The sequence below is a fragment of the Mesoplodon mirus genome (genome assembly GCF_964341445.2).
Source record: "Mesoplodon mirus genome assembly, chromosome: 5".
In the NCBI taxonomy this organism is placed as follows: Eukaryota; Metazoa; Chordata; class Mammalia; order Artiodactyla; family Ziphiidae; genus Mesoplodon; species Mesoplodon mirus.
The window spans coordinates 179512320-179527336 of record NC_138980.1 but is presented as its reverse complement, the minus strand read 5'-3'; the positions used below and the strand labels follow the sequence as shown (position 1 = coordinate 179527336).

General features: G+C 48.4%; 1 protein-coding gene across 1 annotated transcript in view; it reads left to right on the top strand.

Annotated features, from left to right (window-relative positions):
* Positions 1-14507, top strand: part of UBE2QL1 (ubiquitin conjugating enzyme E2 QL1) — a 46136-nt gene extending 31629 nt beyond the window's left edge. The window contains exon 2 of the mRNA XM_082624166.1: positions 13735-14507. Within this exon, the coding sequence (XP_082480292.1) occupies positions 13735-13866 (132 nt within the window). The 3' untranslated portion in view covers positions 13867-14507. The remainder of the gene's footprint in view (positions 1-13734) is intronic.
* Positions 14508-15017: the final 510 nt, after the last annotated feature.

Here is a 15017-nt window from a genome sequence, read left to right as displayed (position 1 = left end):
TTCAGCCTTGAGAATGGAACACGCCGCCCTTGGCTCGGCCTGTGGCCAGCAGCTCTGCCTACATCCTGTGCGCAGCAAATGGAAAGCACAGGTGGCCGGCGTCCCAGGGAACAGGGCGTGTGGGTGAAGGAGGCCTCGCTGAGCAAGGCCCCCAGAGTTGGGCAGGGGCCCGAGGTCCACACGACTGTGGCCGGAGGACCCGGCTTTTGGTGGTGAAGGCAGATTCGGTGCTGAACGGCTCGGGGTTTCCCTGCGGGCTGGAGGCCCGGAGCTCCACGTTGAAAGGAGGCTGCGGTGCAGAGGGATAGAGGGGTTCAGTGACCCTGGGGCGCACATCCAGTGAGGGAGGGCCAGGCCGGGCGCATTCTGTGCAGCGGAGGGTCGATATCTTGTTCTCTCGCTGACACCTGCCAACCTTCTCGTGTTCTGAGAGGCGACCTGGCCTTGGGGTTCAGAGTGTGGCCTCTGGTCCTGCGTGGGGACCCTGTGTGGCTTCGAGCACGTGATTGGCTTGTCCTCATCTATAAATCAGGGTTGACGGTAGCGGAGCCCACCTGGAGGGGTTCCAGAGGGGGTTTCAGGAGTCGGTTCAAGCTCAGTCTTGAGAACACTGCCCAGCACACGGCGAGGACAAGCCACCACCACCGAGATTGCCTTTAAAAAGTACGTCCAGCGGCCACTGCCTGTGTCCCCGCACAGGTAGTGAGACCCACTGGGACCCAACCGCTTAAGCAGAAGTATTAGCGGGATCTCCAGAAAACATAATTTCGAAATGATTATCTGATACAGTTTAAAGTTTTAGCAAAAAGTTCCTTTGTCCCTGCTTGCTTCTTCCAAGAAAATATAATCTGTCTTAAGACAGATTCCATAATTGCTAGAACTTTCTTTAAAGTGTAGAAGAGAGAGATGCTTATGTTTTGCAAGAATCAAAAATATCCATGAGGTATGCCTCTGATGCCGCCAGTGGCGTGAGGATGTTTTAGTGATAATGAAGTTGTCCCTTCCTATCTGCAGCGGATCACATTCCAAGGCACCCATTGGATGCCTGAGACCGCGGTAGTACTGAACCCATATACTATGTTTTTTTCCCACATACTACGTGGAGATGCTGGACAAAGGGATGATTTACGTCCCAGGTGAGATGGAGTGGGACAGGCACACTTCATTGTATCGCAGTTCATAGATGTGTCTTTTACAAATTGAAGGTTTGTGGCAACCCGGCATCAAGCAAGCCTATCAGTGCCATTTTTTTTCAACAACATTATTTTTCAATTAATGCTGTTTTTAAATGTTTAAATTGTTTTTTAGACACAATGCTGTTGCACACTTGATATACTATAGTGTGATGTAAACATAACTTTTATACGCACTGGGAAACCAGAACATCTGTGTGACTCACTTTACTGCGATATTTGCTTTATTGAGATGGTCTGGAACCAAACCTGAAATATCTCCATGATCTCACTGAGCATGAGATTTCATCTCGCTATTCAGAACGGTGTGCAATTTAAATCTCATGAATTGTTTATTTCTGGAATTTTCCATTTAAATATTTTTGGACCAAGGTCAACCGAGGGTAACTGAAATCACACAAGGTGAAACGGTGTCTAAGGGGGACTACTGGGTTAAATAATGTAGCTTCACTTTAATTTCTATTAAATATTAATATTATCCAGGTTATATAAAACTGATGCTGACTTTGTCATCCTGAGAGGTTCACAAAAATCAAAAGGAAATATCTGAGGACATTTATCGCCTAATAATTGGGAAGCTATTTTAGAGACTGTCACAGAGAGTCTGTCCTTCCATAAGGTTTCTCAATGGACAATTCTAGAATGTTCCACCAAGGAAATATTCCTTCCTGACTGCAGTGGCTTTGCATCCTGGGCATTATTCTCATCCTTCACCCAGATGAGTGTCAATGCCGTGGAAAGCTGGCCTGTGGTCCTTCCGGGGAGGGAGCGCGAGTCTGGCCCATGGCACTCATGTGTTTACTCCTTCATGCATTCCCACGGCGGCTGCCCATGAGGCTGGGGCCAAGCCCTGGACATCTCCCTCACCTGGCCTCACCTGGCCTCACCTGGCCTCACCTGGTCTCTCCAGAAACCCGCATGAGGTCTGTTCCGTGGCAAGCACTTATTAATCTGTGGGAAATACAGTTTGCCCTTTTGGGGCTTTCTCATAGCTAAGCTGCACTTTTCCAAAGAACCAGATCTTTTTTTAACATGCAGTAATTGCTAAAAAATAAAGTTGAGAAGAGTTTTTAAAGTTCTGATTTTATTATGAATCAAGCGAGCATCACACTTAAATAAGGTCGAGAAGAGTTTTTAAAGTTCTGATTTTATTATGAATCAAGGGAGCATCACACTTCTTTTTTTTTTTAATTTTTTTTATTATTAATTAATTAATTTATTTTTGCTGTGTTTTGTCTTCGTTTCTGTGCGAGGGCTTTCTCCAGTTGTGGCAAGCGGGGGCCACTCTTCATCACGGTGCGCGGGCCTCTCACCATGGCGGCCTCTCTTGTTGCAGACCACAGGCTCCAGACGCGCAGGCTCAGTAGTTGTGGCTCACGGGCCCAGTTGCTCCGCGGCATGTGGGATCCTCCCAGACCAGGGCTCGAACCCGCGTCCCCTGCATTAGCAGGCAGATTCTCAACCACTGCGCCACCAGGGAAGCCTGAGCATCACACTTCTGAGATGACTGTTTCTTCCTGAGGGCTGGACCACGGATGCTCTTTGGACACTCGCAGGCACCCTTCGTGGACCGCCACCTGTGCCCGCCTCCCCGAGGTCCCCTTGCTGGGTCCAGCTGCTAAGCCCTCCGCTTCCCGCTTCTCCTCTTTTTTTCTTTTTTTTTTTCTTTTTTTGTGGTACGCGGGCCTCTCACTGCTGTGGCCTCTCCCGTTGCGGAGCACAGGCTCCGGACGCGCAGGCTCAGCGGCCATGGCTCACGGGCCTGGCCGCTCCGCGGCATGTGGGACCTTCCCGGATCGGGGCACGAACCCGTGTCCCCTGCATCGGCAGGCGGACTCTCAACCACTGCGCCACCAGGGAAGCCCTCTGCTTCCCCTCTTGCCTCACCTACCACCCGCTCCCAAGGGCTCCTATCTTACCCTGGAAACCTGTTTCCTCCAGGGTCAGAAACTGGCTTCCTTCCCTCAACGACAGATCCCTCCCAGTCCCGCAGGCGTCGCCCGGCTGCTCTCAGCCCCTTTCCCTCCCCTCGAGTTGCCTCTGTCCCGGGCCAGGCTCTTGCCTGTCTTCTCTGGGCGGTGGCAATAACGCAGCTGGCCCCCACCCCGTACTTGACGGCCACCCACCTCCCAAGTGACCCGTCCCAGAGGAAACCCGGACCCTGCTCTCTGTCCCCTCCAGGAGAGACGCAGGTGCTGACCTTTCTGTCAACCTTCCTCCTACAGTGGGGACAGTTGTGCCCCAAAGGTATACTGACGTCTGCCCCCTCCCTCCCCCGCACCCCCCCCCACCTGTGAATGTGTCCTTATTTGGACACAAGGTCTTTGCAGTAGTAAAGAAGAGATCATCCTGGGTCAGGAGGGGCCCTGATGCCATGACCAGTGAGTGTCCTGGTAAGAAGAGGAAGGGTGACACAGAGACAGAGAGACGCATAGGGAGAAGGTCACGTGACCTGAAAGCAGAGATTGGGGTGATGCGTCCACAAACCCACGGACGCCTGTGATGGACAACAAACCACCCGGAGCCAAGGGGAGGCATGGGACAGATTGTCCCCTGGAGCCTCTCGGATCAGCCCTGCCCACACCTTGGTTTTGGACTTCTGCCCTACAGAACTGAGAGAAAATTAATTTCTGTCCTTCTAAGGCAGCCAGTATGGCCCTCGGTTATGGCAGCCCCAGGAAATAACCCACCTCCCATCCCTGCCTGCTCCCTCTCTGTCCTCCCAGGAGCACCTGGACACATATTCCCCGTGCTCCCCCGGTCTCCCTCCCTGTGTCCTGGATGGATCATTCCTCTTGTCCTTGAGTCCAGCTCCTGAACTGCCTCCTCCAGGAAGTCTCCCCTGCCTGGCCCCCCAGGCCAGGTTTGGCGCTCCATCTGCACCCCACACAGCACGCCCCTTGCACAGACTAGAGCAGGCTATCTCAACAGGGGGCGATTCTGCCCCGACCCCTGGGGACACTTGTCAGTATGTGGAGGCATCTGTGGTTATTACATCTGGCACAGGGCCGCTATTGCATGCAGTGGTTAAAGGCCAGAGGTGCTGCTAGACCTTCTACAATGCATAGGACGGCCCCACGACCAAGAATGATCCATCCCCAGATGCCAGTAGTGCCCAGGCTGAGACTCTCTGATCTAGAGGACACTCGCTTCTGCAGAGATATATTGTACGTTTCCCTGCTTGTCTACCCCACTCCTGGTGAGGAGCACCCTATCACCCATGGCCGTGGCCCAGCTCTGCCCGCCACGTCACCTCCCTTCTCGTAATTGGGCTATAGGTCGTAACGTCAGACAGCCTTGTTGGCATCCATAGGAGAAAATAGGCGTTTAACCTCCTGGGTAGAGTCCCTTCCATGTCGACGACTTTGATAGACCCAAGCGTCTCTTTAAGGATGGGTCAACCACAAGGGAGACGCCCCTGGACGTGTGTACAGTGAAAGGTTGTGTCCTGATGGGCAGAGAGTCACAGCTTCCTTCTGGGTGTCCCCAGGGGTTCACTCAGGCATCTTTCCAAAACACGGCATCCCCTGCTGGTTCCCTGCCTGCCTTGGGTGGACACACACAGCCCACGATGCACTGTGAGAACATTTCTGCTAGGGAGAAACTGCAGTGCCTTCCTCCAGCAGATGGTATGTCCACGTGCACACGTGCACAAAGCTTTCATCCTGGTCCCTGAATGGAGGATCCTGGCCTTTTCCACCTAAAACCACCCAAGAGTGGCTCCACTCTGTCTACCTGGCAGTGCGGCCCCTAGTGCTGCTCAGCATGAGTGCCCTGTCCCCAGCATCCTTTGTTCCTATGGAATGTTCTAGTGGTCTGTCTTGAAACTTGCTTTGCTAATAGCCTTTATGTGTGTGACTATGAATTAGTACCCAGTGTCAGAATTACAAAACAGACCTTGTGTCCTCAAGCTGTAACTTCCAGAAAGATAAACTTAGCTTTTTGTTTCTGAGGTGAATATTTTGAGTTGACGATTTCTAGAATCTGCCTTACAGTCTTTTCTTGTGATTTATATTATAAAAATAAGACCTTTAATATATAGTAGAATCCTTACAACATTTTGTGACAAGGATATAGAAGTTTGATTTTTTTAATTGAAGTATAGTTGAGGTGCAATATTATATGTTACGGGTGGTCATTATAGTGATTCACAATTTTAAAGGTTATACTCCATTTATAGTTATTATAAAATACTGGCTATATTCCCTGCATTGTACAATATATCCTTGTAGCTTATTTTATGCATAATAGTTTGTGTCTCTTAAACCCCTCCCCCTCTCTTGCCCTTCCCCCCTATGGTGGTAACCACTAGTTTGTTCTCTATATCTGTGTCTGTTTCTTTCCTGTTATATTCACTAGTTTGTTTTATTTTTTAGATCATACAGTGTTTATCTTTCTCAGTCTGACTTATTTCATTTAGCACAATGCTCTCCGAGTACATCCACATTGCTGCAAATGGCAATATTTCATTCTTTTTTATGGCTGAGTAGTATTCCATTGTATAAATATACCACATCTTCTTTATCCATTCATCTGTTGATGGACACTTAGGTTGCTTCCATATCTTAGCAATTGTAAATAATGCTGCTATGAACATTTGGGGTGCATATATGTTTTTGAATTAAAGTTTTGGGGTTTTTTTCAGAAATACACCCAGGAGTGGATTTGCTGGGTCGTATGGTAGTCCTATTTTTAGTTTTTTGTATCTCACAAAAGATCTTATCAACAAAATCTGGGGGACTTCCCTGGCAGTCCAGTGGTTAAGACTTCACCTTCCAATGCAGGGGACGTGGGTTCAATCCCTGGTCGGGAAGCCTAGATCCCACAAGCCTCGTGGCCAAAAAACCAAAACATAAAACAGAAGCAATATTGTAACAAATGCAATAAAGACTTTAAAAATTGTGCACATCAAAAAAAATCTTTAAAAAAAAAGATCTGGAACTAAATTACAAATAGCTAAGGTGGGGTGAGGGGATGGCATTAAATAAGTTTGCTATAGGACGTCGAAATAATGGAAGCAAATAGAAGCATGAGCTTCTGCTTAAAACCCAAGGAGGGCACAGGGACCTAAATGCCCAGCAGAGGGATGGGACGCAGGGAAGGGCTGAGCCTCTGTGTCTTTGGACGCACTGATTGCCTGGAGGGAGCCCCCCAAGCCCCTCCCACCCCCACTAGCAAAGCCCTTTCCCTGGCGGGTTCCGTGCCTCCTGCGAGCCCGGCCATGACGCATCTCTCCCTGGTACTTTGACCTCGAGGGGCCTCTGGTCATCACCCAGTGGTCTAGAGGAGGCAGCTGTGCCTGGGGGGGATGAAGCTGATAGTGGAAGCCCACTTTCCTGACCAGCCCTGATGATCAAGCTCAAGTGGAGTGTTGTCTGTGGGAGTTTAATGAGATACTACGTGTGAAAGCGGCCACACCACTGCAGCACGTCAGCACACGTGACCGGATGTGGACCAGATGCCATCGCACTTGGGGACAGAGGCCACGTGGGGATTCAGGGTGTTTCACGTCGAAACCCAACACCAGCTGGTTGACGGCATGTCCCCACCGTGTCACTCCGCCCCCTCTCCTTCCTGCCCTTTCAGCACCCTCTCCTCCTTCCCCACCTTGGCTGGTGCTGGGTGGGACCCCTGACGGGCAGCAGGTCTTCCCCCTGTAAACTCACCGTCCTCCTAGTCGATGTATGAGGCCCGGGGCTTCCCTCGGGAAGGTTACCCTTGGGTTCCAGTCACTGCAAGGACCCTCACATCTCTCCCAACACTACAGTCACACACACACACACACACACACACACACACACACACACACGTGTACATACAAACGCACATGTGAATGCTCATGTACATACACACACATGCATATGCACACTGGTATGCACACATGTGGACATGCATGCACACAAGCATGCACACAAGCATATACCCACATACACACATTCTCAGACCCATGGTAAGGGCTGCAGAGTCACATCAATGCATTTCCACCTGCACGTGCTTCTCTTTGGGGCTCCATTGGAGAGATCCAGCAGGAGTCCCTCCCTCACTGGTCAGTGGCTTCAGAGTCATTGTTTTGATTTGGGAAAGAGTCTCTTGGAAGCAGTCTCAACCGTTGCAGAGTTTTATCTGTCCTTCAGAACTTGTAAGTGGATCTGCTTTGAACAGCAGACCTTAAAAGAGAGGCGAAATCACTGCTGTCTCTCCGAGCGGACCTCCTTTCAAAGACGCTTGTTCCTGTGCTTTCCTCAAGCCGAGCGTGTGACCCATCTGAGCTTCCCCTCCACAGGCAGCGTCCTGGAGGGAGTCCACACTGAGCACAACACATGCTTGAAACCGGAGTCGGAGGGGTCAGGGTGTGTGAACGCTTTTAGACTAAAAATTACACTTTCAGAGACTTTAAAAACAAGTAGCAGCAGCTCTATAATTCAGCCCAGGAAGTGAGTGAAGAGCATCAAAATTTTACAGGAGGAGCCTTGAAATTCTAACTAGTTTTAAAGGAGCAGAAGCCGGTAATTCACGGGCAAGTGAAACACAAAAATGTCATGAAAGTATGTTTGCAGAGAAAAAAAATAGTGAGACGGACAATCTAACCAAGTGACAAATACTGAATGAATATGTTTATGTCAACAAGTTAAAATGACATTATCAAAAAGGCTGAGAAATTAGCCCTACAAATGCAAAATATTGGATTTGCCTGAAGATGTTTTTGTGACCAAATAAGCCAAGTCATAATATCCTCATGAAAGACAGAGAATTTTGTGTGTTTTTTTTCCAAGAGGGCAGAATGAAACTAACTTTGCCAAAGAATAAGGATAAGATCCTCTGTGATAGTTTCAAAAATAAAAATCCACATTTATTGTGTTCATCCTTGCCTGGCACTGTGCCAAGCATCTTGTACGTTTTAACGTATTAGATCCCTATAAAAATTCAGTGTCATATAATACTGTGACTATGCTTATTTTACAGATGAGGAAGTTGAGATTCAGAGAGGTTAAGTAACTCACCCAGGGTCACACAGCCAGGAAGTGTTGGAGCAGGAATTTGAAGTCAGGTCTATTGAATTCTGTACACCCACGCAACACACAGACACACACACACACACACACACACTGTGCCCTAGCTTCACCAAGTGTCTGCCCATCCTCTGAAAACAGCTGCATATTTCAACCACCACTTTTGGACCACTTATCTTCACCCACCATGACCTGATAAACATTTACTACCCGTATTTCAAGGCTCAGTTCAAGTGTCTTCAAATGTGGAAATCTTTCTGACCACACAGACAACAAACACTACCCCTTCTCTTTTCCTCTCCCCCAAGGTAGAATCCATCCTCCCCTCTGAGCTGTAAGTTCCATGAGGACCGAAATCGTTTCCAGTTTAGAAAGCCCTGCAGTCCCGGTAACCAGCACAGTCCCTGACCCGGGGAGGACTTGTAGCGGTGAATAGAGATGGACTAGCTCCTCCTTGCTCTGCGCCGTCTTTATTCCACACACCAGTGGCTCTCATTCGGGAGCGATTTTATCTCTGAGGGGACATTTGGCGATGTCTGGAGACAGTTTGGATGTCATAGCTCAGGAGGTGCTGCTGGCATCTAGTGGGTGGAGGCCATGGACGCTACTAAACATCCTGTGGTGCACAGAACACCCCACGACAAAGAACTATCCAGCCCATGTTGTCAACAGTACTGGGGCTGAGAAACCCCGATGCACCCCTTCTGTCTCAGTGGCGACAACACCCCCGATTCTCTCCCCGTAATGATTCTAAAGCCCTACAGGCAAGGGCCAAGATCACTTTGTCTTTCTAAACCCAGCACCCAACATACTGAGTGAGTGAATGAATGAATGAACAAGAGTTGAAGAAGTGACAGAGGCAGACTGAAATTCACTGTGCACATCAGGGTAATGAAAGCCACGTAAGACCAGGTGGCCTGTCCGAGGACCTGAGTCTGGGGTCGCTTGTTAGCTGTGTGGAAACGTTTTCATGTTGATCACTGTAACTGGCCCCCCAAAATGCTATAAGCAAAATAAAAGGTCAAACCAAAGCACCAACTAATGGTTTTGTTTGACAGATGCAGCCCCAGAGAACTGTGTTATCATTAGAATTGCTTGGCATCAATATCACTGAGAGATTTTGAGATTTTTAAGGTTTGTTAGGTCAGAATCCTATGGTTGCACATAACCCTATGTTTACAATCTGCAACAAGACAGATTGACTGTAATCAGGAGAGAGCGTTTACTTTTCTAACCTCTGAATGCTCGCACAGAGCTATCACACTGGGCTAAGCAAACTGTCACATCAGGTCCTTTGGCATTAAATACAAGTAGAGGTATTTTAGGGAAAACAAGAGTTATTTGAAGGAAGATCTCCAGAAAAGACTCTCTGAGTATTAGTTACATGGAAATAGATAAGAGAGAAATATCCATGTTAGGAAAATAAGAAAAACTGTTCTTAGTTGGTTGTACACACCTTAAAATTCTCAAAATGTTTTCAAATTCATCTTATCTGACATTCATAATGATGCTATAATGTGGGTTTTGTCCCTGATTTATAGAGGAAAATACAGAGGGTCAGAGGAGTTAGGCTGAAGGTTTCCCCAAAATCCAGACTCTAGGAGACTGTACCCTGGAACGAAGAATGGGAGCTGCAACATCGCTAATTATTAGAGGAAAGCAAATCAACATTATAGTGAGGCATCACCTCACACCAGTCAGAATGGCCATCATCAGAAAGGCTCAGGCTGCCCTGGTGGCGCAGTGGTGGCAGAGTCCGCCTGCCGATGCAGGGGACGCGGGTTCGTGCCCCTGTCCGGGAAGATCCCACATGCCGCAGAGTGGCTGGTCCCGTGAGCCATGGCCACTGAGCCTGCGCGTCCGGAGCCTATGCTCTGCAATGGGAGAGGCCAAAACGGTGAGAAGCCCGCATACCGCAAAAAAGAAAAAAAAAAGTCTACAAATCATAAATGCTGGAGAGGGTGTGGAGAAAAGGGAACCCTCCTACACTGTTGGTGGGAATGTAAATTGGTACAGCCACTATGAAGAACAGTATGGAGGTTCCTTAAGAAACTAAAAATAGAGCTACTGTATAATCCAGCAATCCCACTCCTGGGCATATATGCAGAGAAAACACCAATTCAAAAACGTACATGCACCCCAATGTTCATAGCAGCACTATTTACAAAAACCAAGACATGGAAGCAATCTAAGTGTCCATCGACAGACAAATGTATAAAGAAGGTGTGATATATATATATATATATATATATATATATATATATATATATGCAATGGAATGTTACTCAGCCATAAAAAGAATGAAATATTGCCATTTGCAGCAACCTGGATGGACCTAGAGATTATCATTCTAAGTGAAATAAGTCAGACAGAGAAAGACAAATATCATCTGATATCACTTATATATGTGGAATCTAAAAAAATGATACAAATGAACTTACTTCCAAAACAGAAACAGACACACAGACCTAGAAAACAAACTTCTGGTTACCAAAGGAGAAAGGCGGGGGAGGGATAAATAAAGAGTGTGGGATTAACAAATACACACTACTATATATAAAACAGATAATCAACAAAGACCTACTGTACAGCACAGGGAACTATATTCAGTATCTTATAATAACCTATAATGGAAAAGAATGTATATAATACACATATTCTGGGAATATATATATATATATATATATATATATATATATATAACTGAATCACTTTGCTGTACACCTGAAACTAACACAACATTATAAATCAACTATGCTTCAATTAAAAAAATAAAGAAGTTCCCTGGTGCCCTAGTGGTTAGGATTCGACACTTTCACTGCCGAGGCCCGGGTTCAATCCCTGGTCAGGGAACTGAGATCCCGCAAGCTGCATGGCATGGCCAAAAAAAAAAAAAAGTAAAAGAAAAAAAAGGAATGGGAGTTGGTTCAACATGAGAATGGCCCTGGACCATCAGAGGCCCAGGATGGACAGAGTGACCCTCCCCTTCTTGGTGCAGTGGGCACCTCAAGGGCATTCCAGCAACAGCTCAGCCGCCCTGGTTCTGGAGCCCAGGGTGTTTCTGGGTGATGCTTGAACAGCCCATCAGAGGAGGACAGGTGAGCTATGAAAAGATATTTGTTAGCTGCAAACTAGGGTGTAAGACAGGGGGCGAGATGGGAGTGCTCTGTGGCCAGCTGAGTGCAGTGAAGATGCTAAGACCTCCGAGTGCCACACGCGGTCTCTGTCTCCCGGCTGCTGAATTGACTGAGTGCTGGTGCTTTATGTTCATAATTCTTCTCGGGAAGAAGAAGCAACAAAGACTGGTCTGTTCATCTGGGGGTTTATCTGTTGTTTTTTGTAACAATTGAGACTTTCACAAAGAATTAGCAAAGTACATGTTCATGCCAAGAGGGTTGGAATATTCCAAGATTATTGTGAGCTTGTATTTGTCTGGCTGCTTTTAGTTCAGAATTCTCAAGTCATACCATACATTTTCAGTATTATAGAAAAGAATGATAGAGATGGTTAGAATTTGCATTTTATACAAAACAATAGCCTTTGATACTTGCTCCCACTTATGTAACAATTGATGCCGACATCCCTGCAAAGATGCATTTGCCTGTGTTTAATGAAATAACGTTGGACTTTGATCTTGACCCACATGATGATGATTATAAACGTATTAGCTTTTCATGGTCCCTTTATATAAGTGTAACTACACCACATAAGCAAAGCAGGGGAGACGGGGGATGTTTCTGTAAGCCAATAAATGGTGGATTCCTGTCTTCTTTTCCAGTTTTCCTTCACCCTTTAGCAGCTCATTTCTTGTGCACCAAGAAGCTAATTAGAAGAGGTGGTCTTGCCCTTGATTGGCGGATGGAAAAGCTCAGCCAGAGGGACATCCAGAGCAGCCAGAGCAAAGCAGTAGCTCTGGGTTTCTGACTCGCCACCCCCCACCCCCAACTGGGCTTTGCTCTGAGTCTCCACTGTTGAAAAGACAAATGTTAAAAAGGAACCATAAGCTCTGAATTTAAATATGTGAAACAGCCTCCCATTCCCAGTTTGTAGGGATCCGGTGCCATTTTCCCTGTGAATGAAGACGTCTTCCCAGGGGAGTTATGGGTGGGTTATCAGAGAGACCTAAGACGGGAGGATCTTGGTCCCCAAACCACACAGACCTGGGTGGCTGCTGCTCTCAATTCCTGTACAAGGGAACAGGTATGCGATGTAGCCCAGCCAGGCCCTGCGGGTGAGGCCCAGGTCCCGTTCAGGTCCCCTTACACGGATGGCACTTGCCCGCAGCGTGCTGTAACAAAAATATTACCTGCCAAGGGCCTGTCCAGAGAGCGTTGTTAGTGAAAGTTCATAAACGACAGGAGACTGCTGGGAACGGTGTGCGCGCATTTGCTAGTGGGTGAAACTCAGGGTGTTTCCATCCCACCTACAAAACACGTGCGTGGGATGCTCGGGAGGACAAGCAGACCTTCCAGGACGGGCGGAGGGAAGTCAAGTGCGAGGAACTGTAGCTGAGAGGCTAAGAGAGCGTTTCTGTCGATGGGCCGTGAGGAGGCGGCGTGGCGAGCGGCTGAGCCAGGAGCAGTGAGAGAGGCGCCGACTCGTCTGATGGACGGTCCAGCTCCGCCCAGCCCCTCATGGCCCTCTGCCTGCCCATCCCCTCTGATGCCAAGTGAGCCTCATTCCCCAGGGCTCCCTGGAGGGGTGGCGATGGCCTGAGACACGGCCACCTCGGCGGTGTCTGCTGGTCCCTTCTCGCTCATGGTCTAGAGCCTGCGTCCATCCTGAGCTGAACCAGACCCTCTGGTCCCTGCAGACCCAAAGGCTCCGTCCTTCAGACCAGGGCACCGCTGGTCACTGCGAGGGGAGTGGACCTCTCCCGGCACCACCCCCCTACCACCGGCGGTTGTGTGAGGAAGCACTGGCCTCCCCTGGACCCCTCACTGGGGACTCGAGGACAGGCTTCCGCCTCCGTGGAAATGGCCCTACCGTCTTCTCAGGAACTGGCTCCCTCGTGGCATGAATTACAAGAAAGTCATTCACTGCTGCTGAGCTTGAACATAAAAAGTTGGAGTTTTAAAGTGTGTGTGTGAATCTATAAATATACACATCTATACAGAAACATGTATCTCTAAGTTATCTTTAAAGGCATTCTGTGGTGGGGGGGAAGGGAAGTTAGCACAGCATTTTGCCTCCAGGATAATGGGCTCCATTTCGCATTGATGCTCTTTTGATAAAGCTTGTCCTCCCCGCTCGGGCGCAGCACCTGGAGCAGTGGCCGCCTTCCAGCATCCTGGGATGAGCTCGTTCTGAGGACGCCAGCAGCCCGCGTGTCTCTCTCTCCCCAAAAAGCTTGCCCGCCACTGGACTCCTCCGTCCATTTGGTAACGAACCTGTGATGTTCCATATCTCTCCTTTCACCGCACTGATTCAGACATCAGAAATCCCCGTCACTTTGTGTGTTCTTAACAATGAGGGCGGGAATTGGGGTTGCTGATGGGTTCTAACCTGGTTTATCTTTTCCTCTCACTCAGGGGCGGATCTGTAGAAAAGCGGGCAAATCAAAAAAGTCCTTCAGTCGCAAGGAGGCCGAAGCTACCTTTAAGAGTTTGGTGAAGACTCATGAAAAATACGGCTGGGTCACCCCGCCCGTCTCTGATGGCTGATGTTTGCAACGTGCATTAGACGCTTAAGCCGCCTCTGCACACACACAGACACCCGACATCTCCTCCTCCACGCTCAGCATCCTTCATCCTTTTTCACTCCAGCCGGAACTGAATCCTGAATGCCAAGGAGACGTTTAAGTTATTTATGACCAGATGTGTTTACAGAGAGAAAGAGGGAGCCGACGCTGTTTGGGATTAGGTTTCAATTATAAATGAATGATCATCTCTAAGTCACTTTAGAACAAATGTCAAGAAGGTGACATTCCCCAGCCCGCCTGCCCCTCCGCCCGTCCCATCACTTTGGCCCTTAGCTTCTTTCCATGACACCAACTCCAAAGAGCAGGCAGGAAACTCCGTGCCCCATGCTCGACCCGTTTACATGGAAAAGGCGCAGTTCATAGGTAACAGGAACGCCCTGCATCACCAGTACATGTTTGCTGTGCTCTGTATCTCCGGTCCTCTCCCTGGCAGGTCAACATAACTTGAAGACGTGTCTTCCTGTGGCCCATGTCATGACACGTAGACCTCATCTGTGCTATGACCTTTGGCTCATGAAAACAAAAATTTAATATCGCCAGGTTCTAGTGATTTAAAACAGCAACTGCCCACTTGGTCAAACCGTGCTCCCAATGCTGATGCTGCAGTGTTGTCCACAGCTCAGCTCGTGCCCGTGGGTGAAGCCGGGCGTGCTGTGGCCATAGTGGGGCACACACGGTGCAGATACCAGGGGAGCCCTCCCTGGGGCTCAGAGCAACGGTGGTGAGATGCGGACAGTCTCTTCCGATATCCTGAGATGCTCCTACGACATCTGTGTTCCTGTCTTCTCTCTGCTGGTCAACCCACCACCAAAAGCAAAAGACAATGTCCCATACACTGAAGTCACCTTACTCATTTTCTTCTGTGTGCTCGTGACAGGGAATGCCAGAACTGCCAAAGGAGACCCAGTGACCGTACGATGATTTGCATGGCCCAGTAGTCACTTGTGTGTCCCCGAGGCTGGGATGCGTGAGCACCCTTGCTAGGATATAAATTTCTGTTATTTAACTCCCCACAATTTCATTTTTCTCTTCTGTTAAGTTACTTAGAAACTTTCTAAGAAAAACCATGAAATGAGGAAACACTGTTTATAATAATATGCGGAAAGAGGTTAA